Source organism: Phoenix dactylifera, chromosome 6, assembly GCF_051530095.1.
Source record: "Phoenix dactylifera cultivar Ajwa chromosome 6, Ajwa_hap1_PhDact_Kaust_v1.1, whole genome shotgun sequence".
Lineage (NCBI taxonomy): Eukaryota > Viridiplantae > Streptophyta > Magnoliopsida > Arecales > Arecaceae > Phoenix > Phoenix dactylifera.
Genome location: NC_143195.1, coordinates 36,140,771 through 36,155,067, shown reverse-complemented (window position 1 = coordinate 36,155,067; position 14,297 = coordinate 36,140,771). Strand labels below are relative to the sequence as shown.

Below are 14,297 nucleotides of genomic sequence, written 5' to 3'. Positions count from 1 at the left end.
TATGCTAAGTATGGTAATCAGACATAATAGAAAAGCATGACTTTATAAGATTTGTTCAAATTTATCACTAAATTTTAGGAGGAAAAGTGGATCGGATAATATTTGTTAGAATTTATTTTCATATCGAAAACTATTAAGATATGAATGAAAATTTGAACATTCGACTAATATCTATATTCTTATCTATATTTATCAAAAAAAAAAAGAATCTAGATAGATAAGTATTCGATTAGTATCCGAATATTCGATTCCATTTGTAATCCTATTTAATTTTATATAGCATTCATGAGCTTTTTAAAAAAATAAATGACTATATTAATATTACTATTAACTTAATTTATTATCTATTTAGTCATATTTTTGATTCAGTAATCATAAAATTTAATTATCTAATTTATATTCGTATTTATATTTATATTTTTGATATTCGATTTGTATTAGTATATGTTGAAAACTAATATTGATATAAATTTTTGTATCCGGCTAATCTTTATATTTTTGTTTATATTTGTCAAATAATATAAATATAGATATGAATATGTTAATATTTAATTTATACTATTTCAGTTTTAAGGAAAATAAAAAAACAAAAAAGAAAAGAAGAAAGCACACAGAATCGGCGCATCCGCGCATGCGAATCACGCTCGAGATTCGAAGAGGCATAAAAAGCAAAAGAGCACGATCTCCATCCCTGCCTTCTAGATTGTTCCAAAAGAGCCGACGCAACCGGACGCATTCCAAGTCCAACGGCCGAGATCGTTCCGAACCTTCACGAGGGCCAGGCCCTAAAACCCTCTCCTCTGTAAAACCTCATCTCTTCCTCCCTCTTTTCCCCTTTTCGCCGGAGTTTCTCGCCAATCTTTGAAGGGAACCTTATCGGCCAACAACCCCACCAAACCCTAGAACTCCGCAGCTCTTCTCAGGTACCATTCTCCTTCTCTCCAATCTCATTTTCTCCTCCTATTTGGGTTCTTATTGGGAGTGGGATTGTGGTTTTGAGTTTGAGATGCATTTGCTCCGTTGCTGTTTCGGTGCTTCTGAGAAAAAAATGAAAAAGATCGGATCTTGGATATCCCGTGAAGGTATTGAGTTGGTTTCTGAGAAAAAAATGAAACGGATCGGATTATGTTGCAGTAGTTCATAATAAGGGGAAATTTACGAGAAATATTTACAATTTATATATGTTTTTGGATGGGTTGGCTTTTAAGTGGGTCTATATAAAGAGGAAGTCACTAAAAAGAAGAGAAAATTTACGGACTTTAGAATAGGATTGCTGCTAGAGTGCAACAACGGGGAAAGAGCTTTAGATACATGCTTTACTCTGTTGGCCGTCTGTCACTTGTCAGAATAAATTAAGAAAGACCGTGTCTTGGACACTTGGGAAGATTTCGGATTGGTTTCTGGCGTCAGAGCTATGATTTTATGCTGCAGTTCCTTATAATAGGGAAAAATTCAGGTGAAGCCTGGAATTTTAGAGATAGGTGTGCTAGGGGTGACGACGTTCTGATTTCTATACATGATATGCATATCTTGTGAGTTATATCAGTTTTTAATGGATTGGTTTAAAAGTGTGAAGAAAGATAGAGGCTTTTTGACAGCTATGTTTGTAGGTACTAAGTTTTACTGCAGCAACATGAACTAGCTTATATAGTTAAACTTCTTTTTGTTAAAAATAAAATTTTGATATAAATTTGAGGCATGAAAGAGTAGCAATTGTCAATCTGAAAGATGTTGGTTATTCTGGATGATGCAGCTTGGAAACGTAATGGACAATTTTTTAAAGTAAAAAAGGGCTAAGTTTGAAACCAAAATGATGACTTCATCATGCATTGATTTAATATCCTGGAGATGTACAAATGGAAGATTTTGAATTTCAGTGCAAAAGTTAATATGTGTAGTTGTTTAATAGAATATTTATGACAATGTTCTATTAGAATTAATAAGATTATATTGCTTGGGAGTCAGGATGCTAACATTTGGAATATATGGGTTGCAAGTTCTAGAATGATAAGTGTCACGTCCTGACCTGATGGCCTGAGCCGAGCACGTGATAGATGACCGCACATTCATAGGGTTTAACTCCACAAAACATGCAAGGCCTGCCTTTTGATTTATACCTATTCACGTCATTCCAAACTTAGGTAGTGGTAGAAACAAATAATCTAATGTAATTATTCAAAAGAAATATTCTACAATCACTTAATAATAATGAATAAGGATAAGTATAATCAATTTATTCAAAGAAAAACTAATCAAATATCTTCTAGATCCTAAGATCCTCACTTCTCGATCTCAAGCCTTGTCTATTTCTCTACATTCGAAAAAAATAAAAGAGAGAGAATGAACTTCGCAGGCTCACTAAGTTACCAAAATCTCTAGTTTGGATCAAATATATTGTACAAAAAGTATAAATATTCAATTTGCATGATTTTTTATGAATAAAAATATGCCAATTTATACATGAAACATATCAACATAGATTTCAAGATATATAATGTGTTTGGCGAAAATAAATTTTGAAACCGAATATGGATGGACCATCCATTCTTACTCTCCTAGTCTTTACGACTATGGCCATGATCAGCCTGTGGCAAGCTCTGAAAGATACTAGATCTTGACTATAACATGCCATCCATCGGTCATGCGCTAGTGGTTGCCCCACTGGAGGCTCGGAAGGAAATTAGTTCCGAAATCATATTGAAAAACATGCTTCCATCAGCATGTACCAATGATCAACCCTAACCAGCTAGGCTCGAAAGAAAACTTGCTCCTGTTTAGAATATGCCATCAGCCGGCATGCACTAATGATCGCCCTATTGAAGGTCCAGAAGAAGACTAAATCCTGAACCCCTATTATTATAGTCAGACTAGAGAGTAGCAAAATCAATACATAATATATACAATATCAACACATTTATTGATGCAATGAAATACAATTCATGTCCAAGTAAATCATGTTATACTTGATCCAATATTTTACAAATCATTTTCATGCAAAACACATATAATACTTAATTTAAACAAGATATAATAGCAATAGATTAATTTTTAAATAATGAAGATCAGATCATGTGCATGATAGAACACTAGGGGTAAAGGTAACTTACTTACAATTTGTGCTCTAAAATCTCTCGAAATTCACCAATCAGAAAAATCATCCAAAAATCTAAAATAACTATCTTATTAGACTTCTATAAGGCATCATATAACTTTCCATGGTAGGTTTCAATCTACATCCAAACCACCAAATCTAGCCTCACATCTAGAGGTCTCGACCACCTCTTAGATCTAACAATTAATCAACACCTAACACTAACACAGGTATTTCACAATGAGATGGAATTCGTGGTTACCTAAATGTAAAAGGATCGGTCTGGATTATGCCTTCTCGATATCTAGATCTTGGTTTTCACCTAATCGGATTAAAGTTTCTAGGTTAGATCTAATTTATCCATTAAAGAAAAAATAGACTAATTAAAGAAAATTAGGCTCGGTCTGGGCCAACCAACATAGATAGAAAGGAGAGAGAGACCGGTTTGGGTTCATCTAGGGCCTGGGTTTGATCCGTCGTGACATGGATAAATCACTATATCCGGTCCACGAGTCAGAGAAGAGAAAACAAGTAGGGAGAGAAAAACAAAATTTATAGCAAAATGAAAATGGAAAGAAAATGAAGGAATTTAGAAGAAGATGATGAAGATGGAGGGAAAAGAGGAAGAGGAGAGGCTAGGGGGTGCCAGTGATCTGGCAACATGGTGATGAGACTGGAGAATCGGTGGAGGCGATGGCCACTGCGGCAACGACCTACGGGAATAGAAAAAATAGAGAAAAAAAGTCTCGTTTTGGCCGAGAAACAGAGGGATGGGGCTTGGGTTCAGGTTTGCTCATTGAAGAACCACACGAAGGAGGTGAGAAGAGGGAGAGGGAGGGCCAGGGTAGTGCAGGTTCTCGGCGTGGTGGTTGCGGCCCTTGCTGTGTAGCGGTGGTCCAACCGTGTGCACAGAAAACAGAGCAAGAGAGGAGGAGAGGAGCAGTGTCTCAAGCTGCCTCGGCGGCAGCCTCCTCGACCACAAAGACTGTGAGAGGGCTAGAGGCTCACCTGCGAGCAACGATGGGGTTGAACCTTGGTTGAAGATGGTGCATTGCAGAGGGATTCTAGTGGTGGATCTCAGAATAGGAGAAACAAAGTGAACATGGATTTTAAGAGAGATGGATGGGTTTTTGGGCGGTGGAACTCGGTTGTAGCAGCACAGTGGCCACCCAAGATGAGGAAGAAGAGGTGGAATAAGGTACCAGAGACTCAGGGATAGCTTGATCAACCGGGGAAGAAGGGATTAAATGAAAATTGTTTTTGGTGGGATAAAAATTGCAATTTCACTCCCCACCTGAAAATCGATGACGGCCCGAATGGCCAGGCAGCCGCTCCATACTAGTCTCGTGGAGTCCACACCGGCCATGATTGCTGTAGCCTTATCTGCTCAGCAGAGGTGCAGGGCAGAGGATTGTGATCGCTCCTCTATTCTAGTGCTATCTTTTTTTTTTTTGAATTTTAAATAGGAGTCGGCTGAGCCTGTGGTCTTTAGTTCAAAATAGATTTGGGTCGGTTCTCACAATAAGAATCTACACAGGCATGCCCATTTCTAGAATTTTTTGTACTGAAGCTACGCTCAGCTGTATGAATCTTGTTGACGTTAAAAACATGGTGATGCCAGTCAATTGCAGATGCTAATGTCTCCCTGCTCAAATTTTCTCATTGTCTCTGAGCCTCCTATTTGGTAGAAATTATAGATGGAAATTTTAGTGTGCATAATAGTTTGATTTTGATTTTGGTATGCAAACATTAGTTTGATTAAATAGTTGAATATTTGCTTTCAGGAGAATGATGAAGAATGAGCCATTTGTTATAACAATGTCAGGCCTTATTCTGACTATTTTGGCTTTGTTTAAAGAATCCTCGTTTGACAAATTTTCTTGTATAACTATCTCTGTTGCTATTTCAAGCCTTTCTCCGTTGTCTGTCACTACTTTCTTTTATATTATCATAGTTCCTTTTCCTACATCCTTCAAAAAAGTTGAAATTTCCCTCCTTATTGGAGCTACCTCAAATGTTCGATGTGCATATTCATACCATCCCACTGATCTACATCACTTTGTCTTTAATTGATGCAATTCCTATGTCCTCTAATATAGGTATATTTCTTACTCATTCCTTCCTGGTTTTGCCATACGTTTATCTTAGATTGTTAATATTCTCAATTATTTCTGTATTTAGCTTGTACAGTCAGATGTTATAATCAAAACAAATTAGGTCATCACATGTTATTATAACAACAATTATGAATTGCATGTTATTATCACAACAAATTAAGACATCGCATGTTATTATCACAACAACTTAAGACATAGTCTTATATTATGTTGGTGGTAGTTGGTCAATGCTGTTTTCTATCAAGAATACCTGAGCATGATCTTACAATCCAAAATTTAGCCAAATTGGAAGAGGTCAATGCAGTTGATATTACATCACATTCCTGCAAATTTATTTTACAAATATTTTCTTGGTAGTCATGGAATCAGGCCTCCCATACTGGTTAGCTAAAATATTTATGCGAAAAATCAAGGATTGTAGAAATGTATCTTGTTTTTCCAAGAGCTAGCTGAATGTGTGATGTTCTAGTCATGAGGTGTCAATTGTCTAGTGGTAACCTTCAAAACCCCATTGTGTGTATGCATAAGAATGGACATATCTGATGCATATTCAGCTAAACTAGCTGCCCACCAATTGATTTACCAATGAGTTGTATTAGATGCAGTGTTAGACTTGAACACCTCTTCCTTCAAGCGTTAAGAGAGGTCGTGAAAAGATGATCCAGTTATAATTTGGTGCGATGGTGGGTTAACAAGTGTCATGGAAGTATCAGTGAGTGTCCCTGTGTGCCAAAAATTTTATAAATCTAAATCTAAATTTCTGAAGTTCTAAGGTAACAGCGCTTTACTTCCGTTGTCCTGTTAGTTACCCTTGGTATGAAACCTTTTGTCATGAAAACATTTGAGAATCTCTGCATTATATTCTTCCTGGGTTTATAAAGGCATTCTTTTCTTGTTCCCCTTCCCCCCATTGTCATTGTGACATTGTTGGACAACTAATATGCCTTTGTGCTCTGTTGAACAGAAAATGGCTTCAACTTTCAGCACCATGTCTACAATTGGCTCTGTGGCTGCTCCCAGCAGTTTTGTGACTGACAGGAAGCTCTCAGCTTCTGCTCAAAAGTTCTCTAAGCTCTCTTCTCTTGCTTCCTCATCTTCTAGTTCTCTAAGTGGCAGGAGGCAGAACTTGCACCTGCAGAAAAGATGTAACTCTGGTATCAGGGCAATGGCCAAGGAGTTGTACTTCAACAAGGATGGGTCTGCCATTAAGAAGCTGCAAGTAAACATTTTTTGAAAAATATATTATAAGCTTTTAATGTTGTGATAATGCTTTATTCTCCACTCCAGTGATGTGTTACTCACGTGCATTTAATTCATTTACTTGTACCAGACAGGAGTTAATAAGCTTGCAGACCTTGTGGGGGTCACTCTTGGCCCAAAGGGCAGGAATGTTGTTCTGGAGAGCAAATATGGGTCGCCAAAAATTGTCAATGATGGTGTCACTGTTGCCAAAGAGGTAGTGTATCTGATAAGTTTTGTTATCCCTTACTATTTAAGGTTTTTAACTTGTATATTCTGTTGTTATGTTTCATCAGAGATATATGCATAACTTTTAATCAGTCTTATGTGAAAATTCTGGGGATTCACACACTCTCATTAAGCACAATTTTGGGCCTATATTTTATCATTGCAGTTGGAGTAAATAGAGGCATTATGCTCTACTTAAGAAGACTGTAGGATCAATGATTTGTTCATCTATTGTGTTCTCTGCTTCCTTCTATTTTTGTTCCAAATACCCATATTTAGAAAGGGATCAGACGGATGTGCATGTTGATGGTTTGTGATGTGGTTTTGTTAGAAGAATGTCCACGTGTAACTATCATTTGTTACTGGCCTTCTTCTTTTTCTTTTCTTTATTCAGTGAATAGGGGTGGGGATTGGAGGAGCACCCCTCTTTTTAGCTTTCTTATTAATTCTCAATTCCTTGTAACTGATGCTCCCTAATTCATCGTGCACTGTTGCAGTTTTTGTCTCTGATTTCTGAAATTTCTCGTCAATCCTTTCGCTTGGAAATTTAGTATCTTAATGAAACTTAAAACATCGCTGCTGAAACATCCTGACTTTATTGCCTGCATATGGGACATTTTAAATGCTGAAACTGATGTAGGTCTCGATGTTTCTTTTCTGATCATTGGTTTAAAAATCCACCTCTCTTATTATGGTGCGTTTAGGTTGAACTAGAAGATCCTGTGGAAAACATTGGGGCTAAGTTGGTACGGCAAGCTGCTGCAAAGACCAACGACTTGGCTGGGGATGGGACTACTACTTCCGTTGTTCTTGCTCAAGGTTTGATTGCGGAAGGTGTTAAGGTTTGTGACATATTCCTCTCCATCTGATATTCCAGTTTTCATAAGTGGATCTTGGATGGATATTGCGCTATTACCTGATAAACCTTGTGATTTATGCAGGTGGTTGCAGCAGGTGCAAACCCAGTTCAGATCACCCGAGGTATTGAGAAAACAGCCAAATCTCTAGTTGCTGAACTCAAGCTAATGTCAAAAGTGGTATGCTTAGGGTGCCTGAAGAGAAATTATCAGATATAACACATTTCAGTTCTAACATTGCTTCTAGCACTTTGATAGCAGTTCTGGTTAAATAATGTTATACATAGCCTTGTAGCTTTTTAGCTCTTTCCAACAGTTTCCACACAAGTGAATGGGCTGCTCAGCCAGCATTAGGTTTTAATTTCTGTGGTTAATGTGCACATAATTGTACCGGTGCATGAAATTCAATATTGCAGGTTGAAGACAGTGAACTTGCTGATGTAGCTGCAGTCAGTGCTGGAAACAACTATGAGATTGGAAACATGATAGCTGATGCTATGAGTAAGGTGGGTAGGAAAGGGGTGGTTACACTTGAAGAGGGGAAAAGTGCCGAGAATAGCCTTTACGTTGTAGAAGGCATGCAATTTGATCGTGGTTACATCTCTCCATACTTTGTAACAGATAGCGAGAAAATGTCAGTTGAATATGAGAACTGCAAGGTTTGTAGTTAGTATACTCACCCTCTGTGGCTTATCTCTCTGCTTGCATTTTTGTTGATATCACTGTCTTAATTTATGACTTTTGCTCTTTCAGTTGCTTCTCGTAGACAAGAAAATTACAAATGCGAGAGATCTTATCAATGTTTTGGAAGATGCAATTAGAGGGGGATATCCCATCTTGATAATTGCCGAAGATATTGAGCAGGAAGCTCTTGCTACCCTTGTTGTCAATAAGCTCAGAGGTGCATTGAAGATTGCTGCACTTAAAGCCCCTGGATTTGGAGAACGCAAAAGTCAATACCTTGATGATATCGCCATCCTTACTGGAGGTTGGACCTTTTTTTTTTTAAAAAAAATGATTCTAAATCTTTAGTGAAAATGTAATTTAGTGATGCTTTTAAATCTACACTGCACTTTTCTATCAGTAATTTTCTTCATTTCATCAGAGATCCTGACCAGCTATTGTTGTGTGCAGCAACTGTAATAAGAGATGAGGTTGGGCTTTCCCTGGATAAAGCTGACAAGGAGGTTTTGGGTACTGCTGCTAAAGTTGTGCTAACCAAAGATTCAACCACGATAGTTGGTGATGGTAGCACTCAAGAAGAAGTAACCAAACGGGTTGCACAAATCCGTAATCTGATCGAGGTTTGATTTCTATTCTCGGGCTAAATTGTTTGTTGGAAACCTATTAGATGGCCTAAATAACATGAATCTCTACTCTCAGGCTGCCGAGCAGGAATATGAAAAGGAAAAACTAAATGAGAGGATTGCGAAGCTTTCCGGTGGAGTTGCTGTCGTTCAGGTATTTGATGTCTGTGGACATATTTCACTGATATGCTGATAATTAATTACTGTAACAGAAGAGTAATTATGTTCTTCTTGAACATGAGCAGGTTGGTGCCCAAACAGAGACAGAACTTAAAGAGAAGAAATTAAGAGTTGAAGATGCTCTAAATGCTACCAAGGTATGTTCTACTAGGCAAGGAGTTGTGTTTCAAACCCCTGGTTTATGGCTTTGTTAAATATTTTCTTGACTTTTTGCAATTCATGCACAGGCAGCTGTGGAGGAAGGTATTGTTGTTGGTGGTGGTTGTACCCTTTTGAGGCTTGCAGCAAAGGTTGATGCCATCAAAGATACTCTCGAAAACGATGAACAAAAGGTCAACGATATGTCCATCCCCCGCTCTCCATTCCCTTTCAATTTTGTACCATCCATCATCATTCATGTACTCTAGATTTTTTTTTCCTTTCACTCACGTGTAAAAGAAAGAGGAAATGAGATATTGGTAATGCGGCAACAAAAAGTCTGTAAAAACTTCAATCGTTGGACAACAACTTGTCACTGCGACTCGAGTCTCCACCTCATGTTGGTCTGAACGGATTGCAGGTGGGAGCTGATATAGTAAAAAGGGCTCTGAGTTACCCATTAAAATTGATTGCAAAAAATGCTGGAGTAAATGGAAGTGTTGTCATTGAGAAGGTATTAAGTTCTTACCTGAAACATCTAAATTGCTGTTCTGATAATTATTTTGCTGTGCTGTTTGTTTGGGGCTTTGACTTCTGTCCATTGTTTCAGGTACTTTCAAGTGACAATTTCAAATTTGGTTATAATGCTGCAACTGGAAATTATGAAGATTTGATGGCTTCTGGAATTATTGACCCCACTAAGGTTGGTTCTTGTTCTTTTAGTCATGCTTTTGTTCTTACTTGTCACTTGCATGTTGTTTCTCAACATCCACCTTACTGGTCTGTTTTCATGAAATGGTGACGTGACTTGTAGACTAGGCAAAACAATGGAATGGTGTTAATTGCAATACTTTTCCCTAGGATATCTACGTGATAAGATGGTGCTGTTTGGATTCCTGTAAGTCTCACTTACCTAAAGTTGGGTTTACATCAGGGTGGAACTCTGGATTTGGAGTTACAAATCTAGTGTTTGGTTTGCGGGGACTGCAGTTGCAGCAACATGCTTTCTATCGTTTGTTTAACAGAAATTGGCTGCAACCGCGTTAATAACACCTGATGTGGTGGGTGGAAGTCATAAGGGTCCCTCTCTTGCTGCAGTTTGTCTTGCAGCCTATTCAGCTGTGGGATGACATGCTGCAATGGGGCCCAAATAACTTCAAATAAGTGCAGCTGGGGTTCGCTTACAACCAGTGCAAGTTTCCGAATAGTGCCTAAGCTTTGAATCTTGCATGTTTTGGGAAACTGCCTTCTTGGGTGCTCTTGTTAGCTCTCTATGCTCTTCCTAGAAGAGCTTCCCTTTTATTTTCCTTGGTTTAGCCTTCATCAATTAAAACTAAATTGTGGCATGAAGTTAGAAGGCATATTTTGTCGGAACTTCCATGATTGATTAAATTATGATTTATTTTCAATTGTTTTAAATTGTATTTGTGGTGTGTATTGTAGTTATTGTTAGCTACCGTTGTAGCTCTTTCTGATTTTTGGGTTTTCTGCTGTCAAATATGGTGATTCCACCAACCTGAAACATCCTCAAGTTTTTAATCATTCTTTGGGCCTGAAACATCTTCAAGTTTTTAATCATTCTTTGGGTCAGACAAGTAATGGATGACTTCAATGGTAGCAAAGGGTCAGATGTTTTGGACATGAAGTTTAGTTTCCTCATCTTGCAACAATTGGTTGATAGATCTCTTGCAGCAATGCATTATATTTTAGAACCCATCTAGAAAGATTTGAAATGTTAAATCCATCTCTCTTTGATAAAATCAGGTGGTTAGGTGCTGCCTGGAGCATGCAGCATCAGTTGCAAGAACATTCCTTACTTCAGATGTTGTCGTGGTTGACATCAAAGAGCCAGAGCCAGTGCCTGCTGGGAATCCGATGGACAATTCAGGTTGTACCTTCGAAGTGTTGTTATACTTTTTGTTATCCCAGTTCGTTTGTTATTAAAAATAGCATGCTAATGGTCTTGTTTTTGGTTTCCTGCCAGGATATGGCTACTAATTATGCTATGGATACCAGGGAAAGGAAAACTCCTGCCTGGGTAGTAACTGCGATGTTGGTTTTTTCTTTTTGTATGCCTAATTCACGCATTGTTTTACGCATGCATGAGAGGGTGAGGTTACGTTAGCATTCTGAAATTCTTGCAGCGGCATGCGAATGTCATTAATCTGGCTGCACCATTTTGTACTGTCTTCGAGGAACCAAATTTAGCTTTGATATAAAAAAGAACACCTTTTTTTTTCAATCCTTGGATTTGATCAAGAAAGATGCCAAATTAAGTGGTGATGTTATAGTTGGCATGTAAATTGAGGAAGCATCAAATGATCCTTTCCGGCGGCCTTGTTTATTCTGTAGAATTTTATTTGTTCTTCCCTTGGTGCTGTTTAGGGTGTCTATGATCCTTGAGTAAGTAAAAAGCCGGTAAGTGTTGCGGCAAAGATAAGTGCTAAATGACCAATTAAAGATTGGTGTTTGATCACTGAAAATTGTTTTGCCGGGTTTATCGCAAAAAAAAAAAAAGAAAGAAAAAAGAAAACTGCTCTAGTTATCCAAGACATGAATTCTTTCAGACATCCAAGATGCACCTCCAAGACTTAAAACCAAGGACTCGGTGTGAAGAGCAAATCTATGCCCAGATCACCTGGTTTTCACAAATGAAGCAGCTATGGAGATCATCTTTGCTTCTGGCAGTCGCAGGTTGATGGCTGATGGAACAAAGCGAGTTATCTTGGGATCACCAATCAAGATTTTCTGGATTGGCGTCTGATACAACATGTCTTGAGGTGGGTTTTTCTTTTTCTTTTTGTTTGGTTTTTGGTGAGAATTTGATCCACTTGTTCATGATTAACTCTTTGTTACAACTTGCAAGAGACAGACCCCTTGAATCATCATTAAGTGCAAAGATTGGAAATAATTTACACCAAATTATATTACGCCATCAGATGCATGCGACCATATTGTAAACCAACTCGGATGGCCACCAAGAAGAAGCAACCCTGAAGGGGTCCACCTTCTGGTTCCGGTGCTTGCATGCTCTTTTAAGGTCCAGTCGACTTGCATGCTTTAATCTGAAGGATGCTAAGAGTTGGTAATATGCTTCAAAGTAAAATTGGGATCGATAACAGCAGAGGAAATAACTGGAGTTTGTTTCAAAACATTTGGTGTAGAGTGAGATCAGTGCTGCAGGTTGATGCACGTAGGCAAATTGCACTTACACGTGCTGTAAGCTGTATACGCCTCTCAAATGCTGCATGGTTAGCTTCACCGCTACGTGAATCGGATGAAGCCGCCATGAGATTAGTTTGCCCTTTCCAAGTGCACCATAGTTTTCCCTCTCCATATGATCATATCCCTTGTATGATAATGAAGAGGAACCAAGATAAAACCCAACCTTGTTCCAAATTTTTGTCGGATTAGTCTGGGTCACGGTATCAATTTAATCTTCCTATAGTTAGCTCTAGATTACTTCCAGTGGAGACTAATTTGGAGCCTCCTTGTAAAATTTTTTTGGAGTAAAAAGTGAAGAAGACCTACTCACACTTAAGCAATCAAATCCAAACACTTGAGGATGCATTGCTATCAAGATTTGAATCAAAAATCTTTAGTTGCTAGTCCGAGGGATGCGACTATTAGGACAAGTTGTCAGCTAACTCATGGATTGAGTAAATCGTGTGGGTTCATCCTGCTTAAGTTGCACCTCTAGTCTTAGCTTCCCTCTCTACTCCATAGTCCTTTCAATTAGTTTGAATTCTCTCTCTCTCTCAAGGATGCATGCAGGCAATAGGCTATAGAACAAATGATACCATTTTCCCGGCACCCTGATGGAGGCCGGATGTTAAGTTGAAATCTTCCAATTCTCAAACTTTCTTGCTTGTACCACTAGCTATTCTCCTTTTGAACAGCAGAATATAAAACCATACTATTGTCAAAGAAAACAGCAGATATACCTATGACCAAAGTTATAACCGACCTAGAACATAAAACCATATTTGCAAACTTATTAGTTACGACCCCCCCTCTTTTTTATTTGCTCCCATTTACCGTACGAACGGTTTTGCATCAGTGTTTGGATTTTTCTCAATCATCAACCTATAAAGAAAGAGCTGGATAAAGACCTTTAATTTCTTAACTGTTTTTAAAGTCCAATGTAAGAACTTGATCCAGCATTCAAGGATTTGGAGGCCCTGTTCATGAAGTAGGTAACCTAATCCACTCTTTTGGAACTATTCCTGATATCAATCAAGTATTATATTTTGTTTGTCACCTAGCTTACAGCTACATGTTACGGAATAGCTATTATATAATATTAAGCACATGTTATCTGATAGACATATGTCCTATGAAGCCAAATGCATGAAACCAATCCCACCAACAGCTATCAACAAGCTAAGTGAGATTGCAATCTTTAACGCAATTTCCACTAGATTGTGGACATAAGATATATACCACCATCCTTCTTGAGGCGATCATCCGATAGTGTTTTGAGGGCCTCGATAGCTCATGGTAATCCTAATTAATATTCCACTTTTGATGCGGAATTATCGAACGAGAGATGAAGACCAATCAACAAGTCGAGCTTATTATATTCCTTGTACAGAAACTGTCAAGCTAAGTATCATAAGATGAATGATGGGATCTATGAGATCAAGAAATATGGTCTTTTCACAAGGGCTTCTACTGATCTGGAAGTCATGGTTCCCTTTCTTTTGCATGATAACAAATCAAGCACCACATCCTTCCATTTTCTAGCGAAAGCAATGGCTACAGTTGCTCCCATAATATATCATAATTGTTCGCATTGTTCATGATGGCTCATACTTCCCATCAAACAAAACAGAATAGTCCAATGAAATTAGAAAGCTTCGGACCCTTGGTGTCAAATGGAAGTGACTTGACTAATAATGAGTGGAGCAAATCACCAAAGTGGGGGAATATCACGTCTCTTTTCTCCTTGAATGATTGATGGAAGAATTCTCTCTCTAAAGCAAACTATGGCTTCCAGGGTTCAAGAAATAACCAACGCAATCATTTCTAGGAGCCAGTTTTTGCTGTTTTAGTAGCAGCAAAAAGGATAGGTAGGGGGCAAGACCATCTGAAAGATTTTCATGGATTGTTTAAAAAAGGGAAAAGAATGAAAAAAGAA

General features: G+C 38.1%; 1 protein-coding gene across 1 annotated transcript; it reads left to right on the top strand.

Annotated features, from left to right (window-relative positions):
• The first annotated feature begins 631 nt into the window (after positions 1–631).
• Positions 632–11,399, top strand: LOC103720995 (ruBisCO large subunit-binding protein subunit beta, chloroplastic). The gene is made up of 15 exons (XM_008810998.6): positions 632–923; positions 6,173–6,427; positions 6,539–6,664; positions 7,380–7,517; positions 7,617–7,712; positions 7,949–8,191; positions 8,286–8,520; positions 8,667–8,836; positions 8,916–8,993; positions 9,085–9,156; positions 9,247–9,351; positions 9,579–9,671; positions 9,768–9,860; positions 10,922–11,045; positions 11,142–11,399. The coding sequence occupies exons 2-15, from the start codon at positions 6,176–6,178 to the stop codon at positions 11,153–11,155; spliced, it is 1,839 nt and encodes a 612-aa protein (XP_008809220.2). The 5' UTR covers positions 632–923; positions 6,173–6,175; the 3' UTR covers positions 11,156–11,399.
• The last annotated feature ends 2,898 nt before the right edge of the window (positions 11,400–14,297 follow it).